This window comes from Saccostrea cucullata, unplaced genomic scaffold (assembly GCF_032062105.1).
Source record: "Saccostrea cucullata isolate Sc308-1 unplaced genomic scaffold, CSIRO_AGI_Scuc_v1 ctg125, whole genome shotgun sequence".
Classification (NCBI taxonomy): Eukaryota; Metazoa; Mollusca; class Bivalvia; order Ostreida; family Ostreidae; genus Saccostrea; species Saccostrea cuccullata.
Window position 1 is genome coordinate 231249 of NW_026936290.1, and position 23134 is coordinate 254382.

General features: G+C 36.6%; 1 protein-coding gene across 1 annotated transcript; it reads right to left on the minus strand.

Moving 5' to 3' along the window:
- Window positions 1–4656: 4656 nt before the first annotated feature.
- LOC134245279 (E3 ubiquitin-protein ligase SHPRH-like) lies at window positions 4657–22940 on the minus strand. Its single transcript, XM_062727585.1, has 33 exons — window positions 22881–22940; window positions 21715–22364; window positions 21323–21524; window positions 20910–21119; window positions 20744–20825; window positions 19904–20066; window positions 18507–19652; window positions 18266–18373; window positions 17935–18061; window positions 17768–17847; window positions 17600–17644; window positions 17429–17507; window positions 17025–17192; window positions 16649–16732; window positions 16442–16458; window positions 16268–16321; window positions 15897–15985; window positions 14499–14625; window positions 13909–14085; window positions 11791–11898; window positions 11032–11171; window positions 10415–10588; window positions 10149–10217; window positions 9826–9950; window positions 8607–8677; window positions 7885–8028; window positions 7617–7718; window positions 7409–7480; window positions 7113–7304; window positions 6770–6862; window positions 6503–6589; window positions 6149–6327; window positions 4657–5593 (listed from the first exon to the last, which is right to left on the minus strand). Exons 2-33 carry the CDS (start codon window positions 22273–22275, stop codon window positions 5404–5406), a joined length of 5265 nt encoding a protein of 1754 aa, XP_062583569.1. The 5' UTR covers window positions 22276–22364; window positions 22881–22940; the 3' UTR covers window positions 4657–5403.
- Window positions 22941–23134: the final 194 nt, after the last annotated feature.

A 23134-nucleotide genomic window follows, 5' to 3' on the forward strand; every position in this document is an offset into this window, starting at 1 on the left:
GAATTTTAATTCCAAGACCTGGAGTTCCTACAATATAGTGTCAGCATATTTCTACATTATGTAAATCGATATTTAAAATCAATCTTCATAACATGGAAGATGGGGAAATTATGATAAATGTGTTATTACAAATATAAAATCAATTTCTTTCTTGGTTTTGATTTTTTTTTCATTAGCTCTTGTAATTGTTGTTATATTTTATTTATTTCATCAGAATCACAGGATCTTGAGACAACTTAGCAAAATCGGGTACACACTGTATATGAAACATATGGAGAAGGATATGGAGATAACGAACATCATTCAATCTCAAAGTCCATAAAACAATACAAAAAAGGAGCAGAGCAAACACGGACGTCCGAAACATCAGAAGGGGATCAGGTACCATGGAGGAGTGAGCATCCCCTGCCGACCGGTCACATCCGCCGTGTGCTCCTTGTCATAATCAGGAAATAACGGAAAAATCCGTCATCAATTCCGTGTATAAATAACGGACTAACAATTAGTATGAAAATCGTCAGTCAGCATTTGACTCAATGATAAATTGTATTTGCTGACAAGGTCATTGTATTTACCATAGAACTTACGAAATGATGACTTGAAACAAGATCTGCTGATATTCTTGTTTCATCAACTTGCTTGTCAATAATTTACCTCGTTTTAGAAATTATACATACGTAGAGCATGCTCTTGCGTATCGAATCAACTGAGATATATATACTCCGTATGCAGGTGATGAAGGTATATATTCCTGCATAAGTAAGGGAAGTTGACGATAGAAAAGTTAAAGTCATCAGGTTTATCATATAGCTTGGTTGTTAGATTACCATTAACGTCTTTTTCAAGTTAAATATCCAAGTATGAAACAGATGTATCAGACTCTGTGGTATTTTTTATCTCAAGCTCACCAGGGTATATCGTATCGACGTAGGAATGGAAATTACCATTGTTAATTGACAATACGTCGTCGATATATCTAAATGTCGAGTTGAAGGCCACTGCAAGTGTTTTCTTGTTTTCACGCATACGATTTTGCACAAATTCTGCTTCATATGAATATAAAAATAGGTCTCCTAATAACGGAGCGCCATTGGTTCCCATGGGAATTCAAATAGATTGTTGGAATACCTGGTCTCCAAAAACCACATAAATATTGTCAATCAGAAACTCAAGCATATCTTTGATGTCAACTTCATAGAACTTGTGTGTGCAATCAGAATGTGCTTTAACAAAATAATTTTGCAAATGACCAATGACCAGGTAAGTAAATTTACGAGTTCCATTTTTATTGAAAAAGCAGCTGTCAATGATATCAAAAAGCCTGGACTTTAATTTATCGTGGGGAATGGTTGTGCATAAAGTTGAAAAGTCGTGTAAGTTTTTAAGCTGTTGATTTTGGTAAAATCTTGTGATTTGAATTTGTTCAAAAGTTCTTTGGAATTTTTGAGTATCCACATCTGATTCACACCACTTCTTGAATATGTTGTTGCACAGTGCTCTTGACGTTTTCCCTTCACTACTATCAATATCTTAGTGAGGAGTAACGAAAGAGACTTGGTTGAACGAACAGTATTCAAGACATAAAACAATACAAAATATGATCAGAGCAAACACGGACCTCCAAAACATTAGAGGTGGAATCAGGTCCAATCGAGGAGTGAGCAACCCCTGCTGAATGTTCACAAACTATATTCCCGATTTTGCTTAAGACCCTGTGAACGATCAGAACCGTGTTTGCTAACGATCATTCATATTTGGTCAGTAAGTCACATTCCAAAAGAGACTGTTCAGAATTAGGGGGGAAAGGGAAAGGGTAAAAATACATCCTGTCACAATGCTACCTAATAATATATAGCAGGTATTATGAGTGTAGATTTATTATGAACCTACGGAAAATATCGGCATTCACATTCTAAGACTTCATTCAATTTTCTCGTCATAGAGCTGAACAGATGATTACAAGCAATTAAGTGCATTAAAACAATACAAGTCGGGAGCAGAGTAAATACGAACCTCTAAATACATCAGGGCTGAGATTGGCATGAAGGAGTGAACATTCCATGTCAACCTGTTACACACTCTGTGTACTCATGGTCATGATCGGACAAATCCGTACACAACTCAGTGTGTAAATAATTAATCATGTTAATGGCCTAACAAATATTGTGAAAACAAAATCAGTTAGCATTCGACTTAATGATAGATTGTATTTGCTGACAAGTCGTTGATCGCCAAAAGAATTTGCAAAATAATGACTTTAAATAAAACTCTTGATATAATATTAATTATTATTAATTATTCATCTACTTGTTTGTTAAAAACTTGCCTTATGTTAGAAAATTGATTATACGTAGAGCATGCCAATGTGTATCGAATAAACGGCGAGACGTAATCTTCATATGCAGGTGATAAGGGTATATTTCTACGTACAGGTATAAGTAAAGGAAGATGAAACTAGAAAGTTAAAGTCAACATTTTATGTACTGGTCCCTACTGACAAAGCAGAGAACAACATTGCCTTTGTTTGTATAGCTCAGTATTTCTATTCTACAAGTGGTAATTTAACTAATATACCCTTATAGCTCCCTTTCTCACGAGGGATTTCTTGAAAATCATGAAAGTTTTGATATTTTTAATATTCATGACAGTTTTGATATTTTTAATATTCTCCACAACCAAAATGACTTTGAATTACCATATCTTTGTTAGATTCCAAAACTTGATAAAAATCCTTACAGAGATACATAGCGGGATCTAGTAAATGTTCTACCAAGTCGCTTTCTTACTCCCCACTAAAATATTAACAGTAGTGAATGAGAACCTTCTGAAGTACTGTGCGGCAATACAGTCAAGAAGTGGTATAAATCAGATGTGGGCACTTAAACATTTTAAGGAACCTGTAAGAAAATTTGAAATAAAAAATTTAACCAAAATCAACAACATAAAAAATGACTTTTAAACTTTATATACAACCATTCCCCACGATAAAGTCGGGGCTTTTTTGACATCATTGACAGCTGCTTTTTCATTAAAAATACACAAGTACTCTGAAATTGACATCAAAAAGATGCTCAATGAGTTTCTGATTGACAGTATCTATATGTGGCTTTTAATAAAAATATCCAAAAATGAAATGAAATTCTATTATATGAGTGCCCATTGCGAATATATTGTTGGAAGACCTATTACTGTATTCATATGAAGCAAAATTTGCTCAAAATTTTAGAAGACGAAATCACTTGCTGTGGTCACAGATTACAGATGCCTCAAGGTCTGAAACATGTTTCATTTTTGGATAATTTACTAAATAAGACGTTACTGGTAACCTTAACAACAAAACTTTATGATGAGCGTTCTGAATAACTTTTTAAATGTCAACTTTCCTCACTATCTTTACCAACTGCATACGGTGTTTTTGATCTCTCAGTTGATTAGATATGAAAGAGCATACTCTATGTATGAAGAATTTCTAAAACAAGGTAAATTATTGACAAACAAATTGATGATAGAAAAATATCAGCAGTCTTGTTTAAAGTCATCATTTTGTGAAGTTCTATGGTCGATAAAATAACATTGTTTGCAAAAATACAATCTATCACTTAGGTAAACTCTGACATTTTTCATACAAATTGATAAGCAATTAATTATGACTGAATTGTCTTTGAGGGATTTTCAGTTATTTCTCAATCATTACAAGGAGCACACGGTGGGTGTGACTGGCCCACAGGTGATGCCTGATATTTTGGAGATCTGTGTTTGCTCCGTTCCTATTTTGTTTTGTACGTTAAATGGACTTTTGAGTGTGAATACTGATTGTTATCTCCTTATAATATATTGCATCATAAAGATTTGTTGTAAGGTAACCATTAACGTCTTTTGTGATAATAAAAATATCGAGAAATGAAATCTGTGGTTTCTATTATATCAAGTGCGATGGAATATATTGTGTCGACATATGAATGGATATCTATTAGAAACCTTGATTTCTATCTCTTTATTCATAAGGCTACAAGGTATATATTATATGTACACATCTATACATTTATTTATTTTATCATAAACAGTCATATATTTAGGAACAGAATTTATACAAAATTCTGCAATGAATGGTTAATAAAAGAGGAAAATTGAAGTGATCCAATATCTTTTATTAACTTTTTCAATAGATTTTAGTAATATAATTCTGGGTGTAGTCATTCTAGAAAATAATGTTGCATCTTATTTTTGTTCGCATAAACAATATCAAAGAAATCAGAGCAGAGTCCAACAACACAGCAGAACCTTATGATGCCCACGTTATTAATTAAGTGTCTGTGTCATTGAAAGACAATACACAACCAACATAAATAGTGAAGGATTTATCAACCAGTGAACTGCACTTTTACCATCATGCTTTTCATGGAACCTGAATTGGTTCTTGATGCGATCAAGACTTTATGTCCTTAAGCCTTTTTAACTTTTCAGTTTTAATATTAGCAGTATTGCACACGTGTCAATTCACAATTTTCACATAAAAACAAGAATCCAACAAAAATACACACATTTATACATGTATGTGAGAACGATAAATATAGAATAACACATACCCTTTTCCATATCACATCCTGTATCAGCCCGAGACACCAATATCAGCCAGAGGGCTGAAGGCCCGAGGCTGATAATGGTCGAGGGCTGATACAGGATGTGATGTGGAAAAGGGTATGTTTTTTATGTTTACTACATACTTAGTAATAAAATACTAAACGCTTTCAGTAGAGAAGAAAATAAGTTAATAATCATGCATGGAATTCTTACAATTTACACGGTCTTTTGTCTCATATGGTTTGGAATTGTTTCTACATGTACTTCTATTTCAAATGTCCCCGATCCGTAATTTGAAAATAATCTATTTGTCAATCAGATTATCCTTACATTCAAAAAGTTACTGTTTTTTTTTTAGGTTTAATTTACTAAGGGTGTAATATTGATCCGTATCAGCCCTGCAAATCCATACCAGCCCCACAAATCCATATCAGCCCTGCAGGGCTGATACAGCTATTGTGATGTCAGGCATATCGCATATGCAAAAATCCTGTATTTATTACTAAGTATGTAATAAAAACATATAACTTGTATTGATAAGTGTAACATTACTAGAGTACAGCTACACGTATACAGATAAAAAGTATATACAGCCCTCAATATGAGGTTCACTGTGTAAATTCATAAAGGATACACCTTTACTATAATATCTAATTCAAGCCACTTCATCTATATGGCAACTTCCTGATCTTACTAGAACATATTATTTTGGTCCTCATCTTGTTCCAATTAAAAGCTGGTCCATGTGAAAGAAAGAACATTTAGAAATTCCTAATCACTGTTGTTGCTTTACAAAAGGATAAAAAACAATAATCTGAGATGTCATAGAGTCTGAGAGTTTTCTCCTGGATCCTCCTCCCGCTCCTCTTTCAGGAGAGAAGTTAGATCCCCCACGGTGAGACAGTTTTCCTCTGTATCGTGACTGGAGGCGGTGGCCTCGGCTGATTTTAACATTTTGTACATCTTCTCCTCTATCGTCCCCCGGATCACGAATCTGTGGACCTGGGTTGGTCTACAAGTCAATGTATAGATGTGTACTCATTTATTAGGTTTAATCTTATAAAAAAATTTTATCCCATGTTTACCCCTTTATCTGGTGGATATGACTCACTGGATATATTTTTTTTATCCCTCAGTTATGACGTCACAATGTTTTTGGCTTTAGCGTGATGAAATAAAGTGGAGTCCAATATAAAAACAGTGTAAAACATTGTTTGTGAAGTATTAAACATGGAATAAAAAGAATCTCCCATGATTTGTAGTTGGATATGATTTTTATCCAACTCGTTGTGTGTTTTTATCCCCTCGCCAAGGCTCACGGATTAAAAAACACACAACTCGTTGGATAAAAATCATATCCGACTACAAAGCATGGGAGATCATAAATATACAATTCCATCTAACATCTCTTTATTCGTCTTAGATCTCATGTATTTTCTATATTACTAATTCATGAATGGTTTGAAATTTTCTTCTCTTTATGCAATTTCAATAAATCTGTGAATCTTTACCAAATAAAAATTACAACGGGAATGATATCAGACTTTATTTCTACATTTTCCCTTACCTGGTCTGTCCTATTCTGTGTACTCGTCCGATGGCCTGTAACTCCTGTGCAGGGTTCAGCACGGGTTCCACCAGTAGAACATACGTAGCCTCTATCAGATTCAGTCCGTTCGCTCCAGAATGAATTGGAAGAAGTAACACTGTTATGTTCTCATCTGACTTGAAGGCAGCCAAATTTTTCTATGAGAAATTTTACCTTTACAAGTCAACTTTGCAGAAACAATACCCTGTGCATGTATATTAATATGCCATATATTTCAGTTAAATAGTTATTTAAACATACTATCCTATTATAAAAAAAAAACATGAACATTTTAATATTTTTAATACTCAGTTTAGAATGATAAATACTTACCTGAAATTTACTTCCAGAAAACAGTGTTTTAAAGGTGATCTCATTCTCCTCTAAAGCTTGTACCAGGATGTTCAAAATGTCTGTCCACTAAATATAGTACAATTAAAAATTATGAATTTCACAAAAGTCAGAGTTTAAAAAAACCTTATCAAGCATCTTCAAAGTACCTTTAAAATACAAAACATAGAAGTTAAAAAAAGGTATTAATCAACTAAATTTTATTTATACTAGGCCTTGTCATTGGAGGAGCCTTTAGAGAGAACTTACAGAGGAAAACAGCAGGACTTTGGCACCAGGGTCTTCTCTCTTTATCTGCTTCAGACATCGAATAATCCCAATAATCTTAGTGGAGTGACTTCCCTTTAGACATAAGAGAATTCTCAATTGAATAAAAATATACTGGTTATGAAGCTCAAACATTGTTTTTTGAGTATCAAAAATGAGATTTAAAACAGAGAATGTAAATTGTGACCCAGATTTTCTTTACAAGATTCTGTCAGAATATATAAAACAGTGACTGACACATTTTCCCTGTACCATATCCATAAATCAATAAATAAAAAGATGAAAAAAAAAATTGGTTTACAGTAATATCATTTAACTTGTTTACCTGTACCCTTGTCTCTACATCTTTATCTTCATCTGATTTGACTGTGCTGACATAGGAGATGTCACTGTGGTACGTTTTCTCCCGGCAGACAGCACACTTGACCAGACGATTACGGCCCCCGAAGCTATACTGTTCACACAGAACTCTGATACAGTCAAGGCAGTAACAGTGACCGCAGTGTAAAACACACCACTGCATACAATAGAAACATTTAAAATTACGTTTTTTAAAAAAAATAATGTCTTCTAGGAAAAAAGAACACGTATTAATCTATTTTTAGAATCTACTTGACACACCTCTTTTCCGAGCTCTTTTTGACAAATAGGGCAAAGGTCAGGATTTTCCCCGCTCTCATTGCTTGATTGTGCCTACAAAAACCATTTTCTGATTAAAATATTTACATAATATGCATCATGTCATAAAACATGTATCTGTATGAGATATATACCACAATATAAAATACCCAAATTGTTCTAGTGAAAAAAGCTTTTAATTCCTTCCTACCTTGGCCAGGTTCTGTAGATAGAGGAGCTGTCCTAATTTTTTTCGGAGTTCGTTCTCACTGATTGTCTTTTCTGACAACAACTTTAATTTGTGTTGATCCAGCTATATCAATAAAACAAATCAAAATTAGCCATTTCTCACTGGATAAAATTATTCTCACTATATCAATATGATAGGAAATATCTATTTACTTATTCCTGTTGATGTCATATCCTGTATAAACTGCTATTACAATTTTTATTTTGAGATTATACTGCTGTGTCAGTACCTCTGCGGGTTCTAGAATGTTGAGCTGGTTGTTGTCTGGTTTTGGTTCGTCTGGTAACCTCAATCTCAGTCTGGTTGTGGCCATACTCAGCTCATCAAACGAAGAAACGTGAGCCTTACACTCAATCCACAACACTCGCAGTAACTGTAAAATAAAAATTTAACATTTCTCATGTGTTTTATAGATAACATGAGGCCTGTGGGGTACAATACTCATCTGAGTTCTTTTGCTCCCAATGTTCTTTAGGAAATTCACCCCATACTAGCCCAGGGGGCCATGATTACCAAGGTATCAAGGCATGATTCTTCTGTTCTTGAAATGATTTCCTGCATATTCCCAAGGAAAACATCAACTTCCTCTTGTGGCCCAAAACATGGAGGCCATGATGTAATCAAAATACCCTTGTTCATATTTTCACCATATTTGGCCCTTGCCAGTGGTTTCTGAAAGGCATCAACTTAATGTTTGCCTTCTCTAGATTATCTCCCCTTTCAAATGGCTTTGACCCTTTCCTTGAATTAAATTGAATCCTGTTTACTCAGGGTTACCTGGTGCAAAGGCCAAGTGGTTCTGGGGTAGATGAAATTGTGAAAAGTTTATGACAACAACAAAATTAAGACAACAATGGACAAAACTTAGTCCTCAGCTCAGGTGAGGTAAAAATCATACATTCAGGTACACAAACATATATACATGAAGAAAGAAAATGAAATAGGTCTTACTTTGAATTCCTTTTTCAGCTTGTCCATGATCTCAATGTGTGTCTGTCCATAATGAATAAGATCCCTGTCCACTGGAATAAAAAAACAATGAAAAAGCATGTACTTCCAAGGTGTTCTAGGGGAAAATGTTAAACACATCCTCCAAGATACTGGACAATAAAAGGCATGTTATTCTTAAGGGTTGCCCGCAAGTCTCGCCTGCTGTCGCTGTGGTTAGTAAGAAATGATTGTCTGATAAACTGAAGCATTTATTGACATTTCAGAAGGAATAACTCAAAAATACAATAATAAAGAAATGGAACAGCTGACTTAATATCTAATCCCTTGGCGATTATATTGGCATTTATATATATATACATATACCCTGTAAATTCACAAATTATTGTGATGTTTTTATTAGAATATTGCAACAACTTGCATTTTGAAATCAAATCCACTGTAAAATATATGCAGAAAATGTAGGTGAAGATTACCTAATTATGGTACTGATATTGTTGGTTACCCATGATGTGTAGACTGACAAATTATCATGCCACTATAAGTTATAGTTGCTGAGATATGGACCTCCACCATAAATTTATGCAAAGTCACTCATGCGGAAAAATGTAGGTCAAGATGACCTAATTCTTGCGTTTGTGGTTACCCATGATGTATCCACTGACAAATTATCATGCCAGTTATAGTTGCTGAGATATGGACCTCCACCATAAATTTATGCAAAGTCACTCATGCGGAAAAATGTAGGTCAAGATGACCTAATTCTGGTACAGGCGTTTGTGGTTACCCATGATGTATCCACTGACTAACTATCATGCCACTATAAGTTATAGTTGCTGAAATATGAACCTCCATTATCAATTTAACCAAAGTCATTCATGCAGAAAAATGTAGGTCAAAATGACCTAATTCTGGTACTGATGTTGTTGGTTACTTATAACCTGTACAATGACAAATCATCATGCCATTATAAGTTATAGATGTGTCCTCAAAAAGCCACAGCAAAGGCTGAAAAAACTGTGTGGATATAAATTTTTATCCATACTGAATATTGTGTCCAAATTTCAAGAAGACTGAGAAGTTTATAAAACTTTGACATTTGGGTTAACCAAAAGTTGGACGCCGACGACGACGACGACGAGGGAATCTATGGTCGCTAAATTCGTCGCAGGCGAGACAAAAATATATCTTTGTATGGAATTAGACATTTCAGCCCTCTTACTTGCGTGACTCCTGGCAAAGCTGAGTACACTCTTGAGTGCCCTCTCCATCTCGCTGTCGGCCCAGGTGCCCTGACGCCGAGATCCAGACGAAACCTCTGTCGTGTCCTCAGCCACAGCAAAAGCTCTGAGAGGAAGATAGAGCAAATAGAGAATTAAATAATAGAAGGGGGAGGGGGTCAGAAAATAAAGAATTCAATGTATATAATTACAGTGCTCTCCGTTATTAGCTTCATGTCATTTTCATTTCTCTTTCTTTTTTGAAATATTACATTCATTTTTACTGAATATTCATTCATAACTGTAGAAATTGCATTAAATATACCTTTCTTGAAATGAAAACAGCTTGGCTTCGTAATCTTCAAACAGGAGGTGGATTTTACAGAAGGAACAACTGGAAATGAAGTTTTGTATTGTTTATCAATGACAACTGGACTTCCTTATAATCTATTTAACTGACATAATTTATAACATGTAGGATATTCCCTACTTTATTTCTAATGAAATCTGTATTATGCATATTTATAAATTTATAGTAAGAATATATTGAATATATCATTTTGACAATATTTGATTCTCTGTTGTCTTTACCTGCTTTTCACGCCCTCTACCGGCCTCAGACAGCACTCCACTGTCTCGTTGATGAGATCCTGGGAGGGTTCTCCCGTGACCTTGTTCAGGGCCTGCTTTAGTTTCTCGTAGGCTGATTCCAGGGCCATCATCCTCTGCTGCATCACCAGCTCCAGTCCATAGACATTGTGAAATCTGATAAAAAGAAGCTTTAATTTTAAACCACAATGACAACCTATTGTTACATTCTTTTCTTTTTTAAAGCAAGATAACAAAAGCATGTGGTTGTCAATGACTACATATATCCGTAACAAGGAGTTTGACAGTAAACTAGTCTGTGGTTGTTTATGATTTGCTATGCCCCCCCCCCACCATAAACACTTTTACATGTAGTTTACTAGCCTGTTCTTGCCCCCTACTAGGTAAATGGCAGAACATGTACACTAGTTTGTGGTTGCTATGACTACTTACGCCCCTGCCATGGAGACTGATAGTACACTTGCCTGTTGGTTACTTTGACTACTTACACCCCTGTCATGGAGACTGACGATAACTGGTCTGTTGGTTACTATGACTACTTATGCCCCTGCCATGGAGACTGATAGTACACTGGTCTGTTGGTTACTATGACTACTTACGCCCCTGCCATGGAGACTGATAGTACACTAGTCTGTTGGTTACTAAGGTCGTTTTTCACATGGTCAATCAATCGATCATCAATATCTCTCTGAGCCGCTAACTGAATCACCTCCAACCACCATTCCTGTCCCTCCATAAACTACAATGGTGGTAAGATTAAGTTAAATGTCTTAATTTGAAATGACTTTATAAGTAAATTAATCCTAAAAAATAGAACCTTCCAATAATATCTTTTTACATAGTTTCAAAGCATTTGTGATTATTGTGACTTTTCAGAATGTTACCACACGAGATTTTTTACTTTGTGCTGTTTACTCCCAATATATATCGACCTTAAACATAAGTTTATATGTGTAAATAAATGTACTTTACTCCCAATATATATCGACCTTAAACATAAGTTTATATGTGTAAATAAATGTACTTGTTTCTCCTTCCTCTAAGAGATAATATTAGTTATCCAGGTTCAATCCTGGAATAAAACCTGGGGTAAATCCCCAAACATCCTTGATTGGACCTGGATAACGAATTTATTTCCTTTGTACCCATAAAAATGCTTTGTAAACATCAAAGTGTGTCTCAATCTATCGATTAGATAACTACATACTACAATGCATCGTGACGTCATGTTATTTGGTTTTTATCATAGAGAATGTATGCATTGTGATGTATTTATTTACACCCAAATGACTTTATACTTTGTAACCAATAAATCGTGTTAAGCTAAAAAATAAAGTTTTATTCCCTGCCATACTGACCTCTCTTTGCAGGTCTTGTAGACTCTGTTTAACAGGGGTCAGCTGGTCATTCACAGAGTGGACCACAGTCCGCGACTTTGTCAGGTACTTCACTTTCAGCTCCTCCATCTAATAATATACAGTATATAATATATAAAATATTTTTGGCTTTGTATCTGAAAAAATCATATTTACATTATCCCATCATAACTGATTTTATTTATTTCCTCTCTTTAAACACAGAGGGCTATTTGATCTACAATTTTATATTTGTGTACCCGGTACCTGTTCTTTAAGCTGAGATGGCTGGACCCCCCCCCATTTTACCTGTTCTTTGAGCTGTCCATCCCTGAGTGACCTGTTTACCTGTTCTTTGAAGCTGTCCATCCCTGAGTGTGGACCCCCCCCCCCCTGTTTACCTGTTCTTTGAGTTGCCCATCCCTGAGTGTTGGCTGGACCCCCCCAGGAGTTGCCCATCCCTGAGTGTTCCCCCCCCCCCCTGTTACCTGTTCACAGAGTGGATCCCATCCCCCCCCCCCTGTTTACCTGTTCTTTTTGCCCATCCCTGAGGCTACTGTTTACCTGTTCAGCTCCTCCATCTAATAATATACAGTATATAATACATAATAAAATATTTTTGGCTTTGTATCTGACAAAATCATATTTACAGCAACTATTATCCTATCATAACTGATTTTATTTATTTTCTGTCTTTGGTAGAAAAAGGAAGGAGAGGGTTATTTATCCCATCTACAAATTTATCACATAAATCTCCTGTATACCGGGTACCTGTTCTTTGAGCTGTCCATCCCTGAGTGTTGGCTGGACCCCCCCCCCCCCCCCCCGTTTACCTGTTCTTTGAGCTGTTTACCTGTTCCCCCCCCCCCTCCTGTTTACCCGTTTACCTGTTCTTTGAGCTGTCCATCCCTGAGTGTTGGCTGGACCCCCCCCCCCCCCCTGTTTACCTGTTCTTTGAGCTGTCCGTCCCTGAGTGTTGGCTGCCCCCCCCCTTCTCCTGTTTACCCGTTTACCTGTTCTTTGAGCTGCCCATCCCTGAGTGTTGGCTGGACCCCCCCCCCGTTTACCTGTTCTTTGAGCTGCCCATCCCTGAGTGTTGGCTGCCCCCCCCCCCCTCTCCTGTTTACCCGTTTACCTGTTCTTTGAGCTGTCCATCCCTGGAGTGTTGGCTGCCCATCCCTGACCCCCCCCCTATCCTGTTTACCCGTTTACCTGTTCTTTGAGCTGTCCATCTGAGTGTTGGCTGTTTACCTGTTCTTTGAGCTGCCCATCCCTGAGTGTTGGCTGTCCCCCCCCCCTCTCCTGTTTACCCGTTTACCTGTTCTTTGAGCTGCCCATCCCTGAGTGTTGGCTGGACCCCCTCTCCTGTTTACCTGTTCTTTGAGCTGTCCATCCCTGAGTGTTGGCTGGACCCCCTCTCCTGTTTACCTGTTCTTTGAGCTGTCCATCCCTGAGTGTTGGCTGGACCCCCCCCCCTGTTTACCTGTTCTTTGAGCTGTCCATCCCTGAGTGTTGGCTTCCTGTTTACCCGTTTACCTGTTCTTTGAGCTGCCCATCCCTGAGTGTTGGCTGGACCCCCTCCCCCTGTTTACCTGTTCTTTGAGCTGCCCATCCCTGAGTGTTGGCTGGACCCCCTCCCCCTGTTTACCTGTTCTTTGAGCTGTCCATCCCTGAGTGTTGGCTGGACCCCCTCCCCCCCGTTTACCTGTTCTTTGAGCTGCCCATCCCTGAGTGTTGGCTGGACCCCCTCGGCCCCTCTCCCCCCCCCCACCCGTTTACCTGTTCTTTGAGCTGTCCATCCCTGAGTGTTGGCTGTCCTCTCCCCCCCCCACCCGTTTACCTGTTCTTTGAGCTGACCATCCCTGAGTGTTGGCCCCCCCCCCCCCCGTTTACCTGTTCTTTGAGCTGCCCATCCCTGAGTGTTGGCTGTCCTCCCCCCCCCCCCCCCCCCCGGTTTACCTGTTCTTTGAGCTGCCCATCCCTGAGTGTTGGCTGGACCCCCCCCTGTTTACCTGTTCTTTGAGCTGTCCATCTCTGAGTTTGGCTGTCCTCCCCCCCCCTGTTTACCTGTTCTTTGAGCTGTCCATCTCTGAGTTTGGCTGTCCTCCCCCCCCTGTTTACCTGTTCTTTGAGCTGTCCATCCCTGAGTGTTGGCTGGACCCCCTCGGGTTTTGACTGCAGTATCTCTGCCAGGTTATACATGGCATGGAGCTGTTGGAGGTCGTCGGTACGGAAACGATCTTTGTGATCCTCAACTGACCTCAGGACCTCCCTGTACATCTCCACAGCATCAACAAACTGGGAGGGGGATAATAAAATAGATAAATATAGCTCCCAGAGTATGCTTGCTTTGTTGTCATGCTCAATCTAAAACATGCTCCCTTATTGCTTTAACAAGCTTTATCATGGTTACACCTAGATTAATTTGAATACATGTGTTAGGTGGGTTTAGATTTCTTTTTTAAAGTAATATCTTATCAAAATCTTTCTCTATATGGATGTTGAGAAAACATAGAGGTCTAAAAACTAAAAGCACCACTCAATCTCTCTTATAATAAATTACTGCATTATTATGAAATGTTTCAGGAAGGGGTAGGGTGGGAGAGAGAGCTTACATTGCATTTTCACTATGTAACAAAAACTGAATGAACATATATGGTGATGTGAGCAGTACAATATTCACATTTTTGGTTCACAGTTTTGTGCTATACCTGTTCGTTAATGATGTACCAGCCGGCCAGACCGTTGAAGGCTGCGATCAACAATCGATGACTCTCCTCGCATTCTGTCCTTGTCTTCTTAGTGAGGGACTCCAGCAGCTCCTCCATCGTCATCGCACTGTAAAATATCAGCATTGTATGTAAGATCAGATAGATTTACCTTCAAAAACTTAGAAATTCTAAATTTAGATAAATGGGACTTTTGCATACATGCCAACTTTCCCGAATTAGGCGGGATCCTCCCGATTTTACCCTTTCATCCCGCCTTCCCGATCGTGAGAGAAAAATTGACCCAATTTCCCGATTTGAAAAAAATTCAGATTTTAAGTTTCCCTACCGCCGAATTTTGTCAATCAGGATAAGAATATCAGAGTTGTTTATTCAATGCACACAGATCAGTCTCATTGTTTATTTTGCATGCAGAGTTAATTAGCCACAGGAAATCACTTCTCGCTTCAACGCACACACTGCTGTCCAGGTACAGGTAGCTTATAGCCTGGAGCAGTTAGGGGATAATTAATCTTTTCAGTTTGAAGGGGTATGCAAAGTGAAACACATAGAATAATGGCTTAATTATTAGTCATTGTATTAAAAACAAAAATTAAAGTCAATAAAATGATAATTAAAATTGGAATCCAAATCATGGTTACAACGAAAGTAGAAAATTTCAAAGCATATATAGTTGCTGATTTTAACTGCTAATAATAAAAATATTGTATACTTCTCAATTTAAAAAAAATGTTGAAAATAATTAGATTAAATAAATATAAATAATCTCTCTTATAATAAATTACTGCAGATATGAAATGTTTCAGTCATATTGTAGAGAAGTTATATTTCTTTTTTACATATATGTAACAATAACTGAATGAACATTCATGGTGATGTGGGCTGTACACAATCACATGTGTATTACTTTGACAATTTTAATTTTTCTCACAGCTTTTGTTAAATGTGATTTAATCACCTTTTTCTCCAAATTGTTTTGTGTGTGAGATAAAATTAATTATGCACTGTTTATATACCTTAATATGAATAAGGACACGCTAAGGTACATACCAGAAACAAAATGTGAATTAATAAAACAGAGTGACAACTATTATAAGCAAAGATATTTAAATTTGGAAAAATAAAACTTCAATTTGTATTGTTTTATTTGTGCTGTATTAATAAGTGTTATAAATATTATAATTTAAAAAAAGTATTTCATAATCATTTATTTTTAAAAAATTAGAAATTCTAAGTGTTACTACGCAAAATATGGGAATTTTCAAAAGTTGGCATGTATGCTTTTGATCTTATGCTTAAATATACATAGTATGAATTATAAGTAACGCCTACCGTACAAAGTTGTTAAGAAATATTTCTGAGGTTTTTATTGTAACTAACCTTCGTCTGAGGTGGAGAGGCAGGAATTCTCCCTTGACTGCCTGAGGATGACAACAAGCCTGACGAAGTCTGAGTAGTGGACCCAGCAACTGACAAAAGAAACACTAACAATATATAGTATGCTGAGGGTAACAACAACTAAACAATTGACAACAGAGTATGCATGTTTATATTCATTACAATCTAAGTAAAAGCAAATAAATTAAAAATTAATCATTGCAATGTTTCTTTGAGGGAAACAACAACTCAGCAAACTGCATGTTTTGATATAAAGTAGAACATTTGTCCATTACATATCAAAATAAATAAACAGAATAAAATATAATTTTATGACATTTTGTTTCATTTAACACATACACAGTGTACTGTACCTGATTAGCTGTGGCTCTATCCAGGCTACTGAGCTTAATCTTATTATCCAGCTTCTGAAAAAGAACACATACATGTAAATGTTTACCTCTAAACAGTCCAATAAAAGGGCCAAAACCTTACCCGGAGTAAATAATTTAGTGGCAGGAGAAAATGTCAGCCAATTTCATGCTCACTTTGTTAGGAATGTTAACTGAAAAACAACCCACAATCCAAATAATAACATTAAAATTGTAAAATGTGAAATTCCAATGATAATCAATTGCGAAATATCAGCTTCTACATGCAGTTGAACTTCATCTCGAATACCATGGATATGTCGAAGTGATTTGGAAGTCCCAAAACTTAATACAGTATTTTACCTTAACATCTCAAATCTTTACCTCTAAAAGAGTGCCACAGTAAGATAAGTACGAATCTGACCTTCATCGAGTCACGGATACTGATGGTTATATTCCATACATAATCTATACAAGCAAACAGTTCAAAACACTACATATTCCCCAGATTTGAGGCTGTATTCACCGAAGGGTCATTGCGCGTGCAGAGGCATTGTTGATCACAATCTAAAAAAAAATATGAACTGGTTGTTCACAATCCATATGACAAGAAGCCTACTTTTTCAAATTCGTCAAAAGTAATTCTCTTCCTTTGATGGCTGTTGAGTATAAAACCTGATTACTTTGTAAAATGTGAAATTCAAATGAAATGAATTACCAATTATGAATTCCAAAATTGGAAAATAAAATTATCTTATACTGACCTGATTCAGGACGTCATGTTTGGCCGTCCTCCACATCACCCGGGAGACAAGATCAATCATGGCTTCCTCCCGCCCGTAGCAGAAAGGTTCATACAACAGTTTGGTCCACCACTGCTTTACCCAGTATGGATCCACCCCTAGGAACAGCAGAAGGCCATATAGATCTGTAGTAAAAAAACAAATAGGACGATAGAGAGAAAGGGAAAAAGTTGATAATAATACATGTATTTACCAGTATCTTAATTATTCTTGCTAAAAATATTTGAAACTGATCACGTTAATTTTTCAAACCTGCATGCCTTTCATCTACGTATTAGACAACATAAATTTCAAAGACACATATTGTTTAAAGCATTAACATTTTTTGTAAAATACGTGACAATAGGTGTAGGTACATCACCTTCGATACTTTTCTGTATTGGCGTGCCTGTTACACACCATCTGTTCACAGCACTCAGTCGCAGAGCCATTTCAGCAGTCTGAAGTATAAAATACAAAGGTTCAGAGAAAATGCTGAATCACTTTATTCCAAGTTTCATCAACTTTTAATTGAAGATCACGAGAATCATACCTTGGTTGTGGTACACTCCACCATTTGAGCTTCATCCAGACATATCTACTCAGAAAAAGAGTACGAAAATTAAATACACAGGTCTCAATAAAACTTCAACTAAATATAATCCATTCAGATAATAAGTATCAAAATTAAACAGATCTCATTAATCCCATCCCCCCTTACCCTCCACCACTCTACAGCAGTGATAGGACTAGGTGTCGCCATAAAGCGCTTGGGATGTCGGAACTTTCTGCCATTCTCGCCTAAAAATAGGGAATAAATTAAGATTCATGAACTCTAACAATCAGTAAAAACTGACTCAGTGCAGTATTTCTCTGGTTGGTACGTACTGTTACTGTGAGGTAGGTCCACATAGTTGATCTCGCTGCGGAGAGTTTCGTACGACGTGATTACAATATCCTGTCTGGCTAACATCATGGGTTGGACAAACCTCTGTTTGTTAACACCATTGTATACCTTTAGTTTGGAAAGTTTTATAATGAGTAATCAAATAAATCAAAATAAAAAATTGACAAATTGAATCTATTGTTGCTGATAGACTTGTTGATAAGTATATGGATAAAAATATGTACATGTACTGACATAGACTCAAAAATTCAGTCTATTATTAAGAATTAGACAATTGTTTAACAGGAATTAAGATAAGTATGGGGTACTGACAAAGACTCTGAGGGACTCTCTTTTGATATGTTTCTGTATTTCCTCTGTCCACTGATGACTAATCGCTGCTGGAGAGATAATTAATGTGGCTCCTGATTTGATTGGCTCCTGCCAAAACACATGTATTTAAAATTAAAACTTTTACCAACTCATCAAAAAACTTAATATTTTCATTTAACTAAATAAAAGTGTTGACCTTTTCTTTAAATTACTTCATTTAATTAATTTAGTGAAGACTTACTGCTATGACGAGGCAGTGAGGACATTTGTACTGCCCTCTATACGGATCCTGAAGGTCATAACCCACACACTCCGCATGCTGATACAGACCACAGGTCACACACTGAACCCTGTGTAGCTGGGTTCGTGACCTATTGACCTTCCTCGAGTCATTGGCTGTACCACAGATACACTCAAAGAAGTTTCTGGGGGCAACAGACTCTGTGTAGTCGAAAATGTTCTTACTGCGAAACTGGTCCTCAGGCACCAGTTCTACAAACTTGTTGGTACTTTTCCGCTTGACCAAGGTCTTCTCTTTATGAGGTTTATCCTTGCCTTTACTCTGTCTCTTTGATTTGGACTTTTTTGATTTTGTTGTTGATTTTAAATGTGGACTTTGTTCAGTCTGAGGAAGGACTTGTTCTGTATTGTTAATGTCAGATTGAGAATTTTCCATATAGGGATGATCATGCATCCTTACTTCTTCAATATTTTCTAATTCATCTCCATGTAAATTTTTCACACTATCATCGGCACACTTTTCCACATCTCCATTTCCTTTTGTACCTGAGTCTACACTATTTACAAGGTCTACATCCATATGTACCTCTCCATCCATACAATGATCTTGGTTCAAACTTTCACTTTTGTCTCTGTTGGAGCCATCTGATTCTATGACAGTCTGTGGAGCAGAATTGTTTGGGTGGAGGAGGTTAGTGTTAGGGCCAGATTCACTTGTTACAAGGATTTTCTCAGAATTTCTCCCTGATTTGTTATATAAGTCTGTGTTATTAGTTGTTTGTGTGTCCACAGACCCATTCTCTGGACTGTTTAATTGTTTGTCAGTGGAATGGGATTCATTGCTGAGTATTTGGTTAGGCAAATCTCTGAGCTTACCTAAATCTGTGTCCATACCTTGGGTCGTATCTGATAGCTTTGAGGTACAGTGATCGCCTTTATCAGAATCCAAAACATCATCTTTCTTATCTAAACTTTGACTTATATTCAAATCATCTGAAAAATGCATTTGACCATTAACACAACCTTCATCATGACCTTTAATATGACCATTATCTTGCCCTTTACTACGGTCCAATGATTCTTCTTTCACCTTCCTCACACCTTCCAAAGTGAATTCAGCATCAGAACTTCCAAGTCTCTCACTTTTCTGAAACATTTACATAAAAAATATAACAAAAAGCAAATATCACTACAGACTAGGAAGTCTTACATTGCTGTAATCTACACCTTCTTCAGGTTGTTGTTTTTTAATGATAGCTTATAATCAAACAGATGTATAACAACAAAATGTACTGACTATGTTCTTATACAACATGCACTCACATACATAAAACATCCTTTAGAGCTTTATCTGATATGAAATAGCAAATATCTCTTTGAGGGAGGTTTTCAAATTACTTGATATTCTGACAATGTAGTAATTCTCTGGGGTGGATCCACATTCTGTCGTGGGTGAAGGATGATACAAGCTAATACTTCCACAGTTTTACCCAGACCCATTTCATCTGCTAAAAGCCCTCCAGGGGGTGGTGTTATAGACACTGGTCTGTTCCTCAGTAAGCTGAAATGTACAACTACTACATTTAGTACTCAATAATCATTCACCTTGCTAAATTTCTCTGTCGTATAAACATGACATTACTTATTAAAACAAACTCTAAAATAATGTTATTATTATAATAGATGTAAATGTAAAGAAAATACGTTATATCGCGACTACCAATGAGTACCTCGCAGTTATCTAACTTACTACCGCTCTTTTGCGGGGGAGTCGAGAAAAGTCTACATTTCTGGGGGCAAATGACATTGTTTACAGTAGTGACAATCGAATGATTCGAACAATTTAATGCCGAAATCACGATGTTTTGTCAGATGTTGAACTCCAAATAGTAGATTGTCAATTAAGGAAAGTTTAGAATATTTTATCTGCTAAAAAATGTGACGATTTTCAATGAAAATATAACGAGAAGAGTCCACTTAATTAAAGATATCGTTAAAAATGTGACAATTTAGGATTGGCTCCTCTCAAAAATATATTAGGCTGGTTCAGCGATTGTTTAGCGAGGTATTCCACCAGGATTTTTTTACTTATCTGTCCTTATAAATGCTACAATGATCGATCTTGCATTGTATTGAAAAGCACATTGCCCCCACCCAACAGACGATTCCTACCTCCTTCGCGAAAGAGTTCCGCTAAATTAAGTAATTGCGATATCAAGTATTAACTTGTAATTTTACCTTCCTCCAAGCATATTATAGTAGAGTGTCTGTTTGTCTTTTGTTTCTATCTCACTGTACAGGGGGTGGAGAAAGATCTTATCTGGAAAAAAAAACAACCTTTTAAACTAATCAGGAAAAAAATTAAGCACATTTATCAATTGTCTTTTACACAAGCTCTTGATACCTTCATGCTTGTTCTCCTCCAGATGACTGTAGCATTCCTTCTGTAACATCCACTTCACCCCCCTGACCTGGTAAGGTCGGAGTTCAGGTCTCAGCCAATCGTGTTGTACGTCAACACTGACCTCTAGCTCTGTGTCGTCATGTCTCTGTTTCACCACGGCGTACAGATGTTCTATGTCATGATTCCTGACACATGGCAGATGGGAGTAGTCTGTGACAGTAGAATTAACTGATAGAAATACAACATAAACAATCTCATAGTAATTGTACCTTACAGGAGCAAAGTCATTCATTCTTTTTCTCAGTTGCAAATATTTTCTGATTGGTAACATATTAAATGTTTATTTTCTATCAGGAAAAGTTCATGATTATTGACAGTCGTATTATTTTTCATATAAAGTAATATTTTTATACCTGGTGGTTCCAAGGAGAAGAAATATCCTATGACATTCTTTAGAACTGTGCTGGTTACTTTGGACTTGACTGGTTCACTGGCAAATGCTGGTCTGGTGATCAACCTCTCTGACCCAAACACAGTCACGTGTAGGAGGGCTTGACTGTTGTCATAACGACCAACACACTGGAGCAGCTTACACTCGCTTAAAGATTTTAGGACCTACTCAAATAAATGAAAAGAAATTAACAAATCTTTTTCAGAGTTTAAATAAAACAAATAATACTAAATTTAAGAATAATAATTTTACAATTTTTTTTGAGAATCAACAATAAAAGCTTAAAAATCAAATCAAATCAAACTTCAGAGGATCAGGGTTGTCACATTTCCTTTTATATATTAAAGTCGGCACCTGTAGAGGCAGATCTACTTCAGCACACCAGAATAATCTTTGAATTGTCTCCTTTGGTTCATTTTCATCTACTTCACACGTTTCAAAGTACAGCATATTATGATCAGTATTTTCTGTGTCCTGTCCGTGGCTTTTGTTGATGTACAGCCAATATTCCCTGCACTCCGGCAGCTGGGATGGTACAGATGGAGTGAAACTCTCGTTTGTAATTTTTACTTTAAATGTCCCTATTTCAAAATACTTCCCTCCATCATGCTCAGGACACTTGGAGCTTAAAATTGGCACATACATGACACATTCCCTTAAAATAATATTAAACATGTCATGCATGAGATCCTGTGAGAAGTGATAAGTTTGTTGATCAGGGTCCTTTCTGTGTTTTTCTTTTGAGGAGCTAGAAGCTGACTGTTGAAGTTCATGTAAGAGACATGGATCGTCATCGTTTATAATGGACATGGAGCCTCCATGGTCTCTCACACCAAGTGAGTCCATCATGTTCCAAGTCAAACATCTCTGTTTCTCCTCTGAGGCTCTTTGTGGATTTCCTTTCCTTTTCACCATTTTTATATTATTCTTGGTTGGGAAGTGTCAGTGTGCTAAATATATACTGGAATATCAATGCTGCTGTATTGGTCATCCATCAGATTACACTGAAATTTATGAAAAGCATCTTACATCACAGTAAATCATTCTTGTTTGAACTGAATTGAATGTTTAACATTACCAGTAGTAAAACACAAGGTCTATATTATTCTCTTAAGATAAGTAGACAAGTTTTCGTCCACATCTACTGGGTGTACTGTCAAAAGCCTGTCCACTTTTCTTGCAGGAGTAGGTCCATATATGAATACCCCCCCCCCAAAAAAAAAGAGAATAAAAATGAGGAAACTGCATATAAATAAGGTTAATGAGCTTATCTAAATAGCTTAATAAAGCTATATAGTTTATTAAGGTATGTAGCTTAATCATTAAATCAACAGTATACCGAACCTGGCCCAGAAATACAGTGGTATTTATATCTCTGCCTGACCAGAGGAAATTCGAATCAGTTGATTAGGATTAAATCAATTTTTTTCAGAAACAAATCATGCATAGATAAAATAAATGTAAAACAGATCCATATGCACAACGTTTGCTTAAATTTAGCTGACACGTTGACACATTACCTTGACAGTGCACAACAAAACTGCAACCACTGGACAAGTGCTTTGTTGACATTTTTTCCAACAACCATTGCGTAACATAATTACGATCACAATGCACAAAACGAAAGAAGAAATAATTATTTAATCTTCATGAGCCAAATATATAAGTATTTATCGTTTAAAGCGTTGTTATATCATTTAATAACTGTTTGGAACAACAAATATTTTGGTAGAAATTGTAATATTCGCTAAATAAAATATACACTAACATGATT

What these genes read in the sequence shown, in the direction of transcription:
- LOC134245279 (XM_062727585.1), bottom strand. Translation starts at nt 22,275, where the DNA reads ATGGTGAAAAGGAAAGGAAATCCACAAAGAGCCTCAGAGGAGAAACAG. An exon ending in CTGCTGTAGAGTGGTGGAGG is followed by an intron (nt 17,645 to 17,767) that starts GTAAGGGGGGAT and finishes TTTTCTGAGTAG; the next exon opens with ATATGTCTGGATGAAGCTCA. An exon ending in AAAAAGAGCTCGGAAAAGAG is followed by an intron (nt 7,305 to 7,408) that starts GTGTGTCAAGTA and finishes TATTGTATGCAG; the next exon opens with TGGTGTGTTTTACACTGCGG.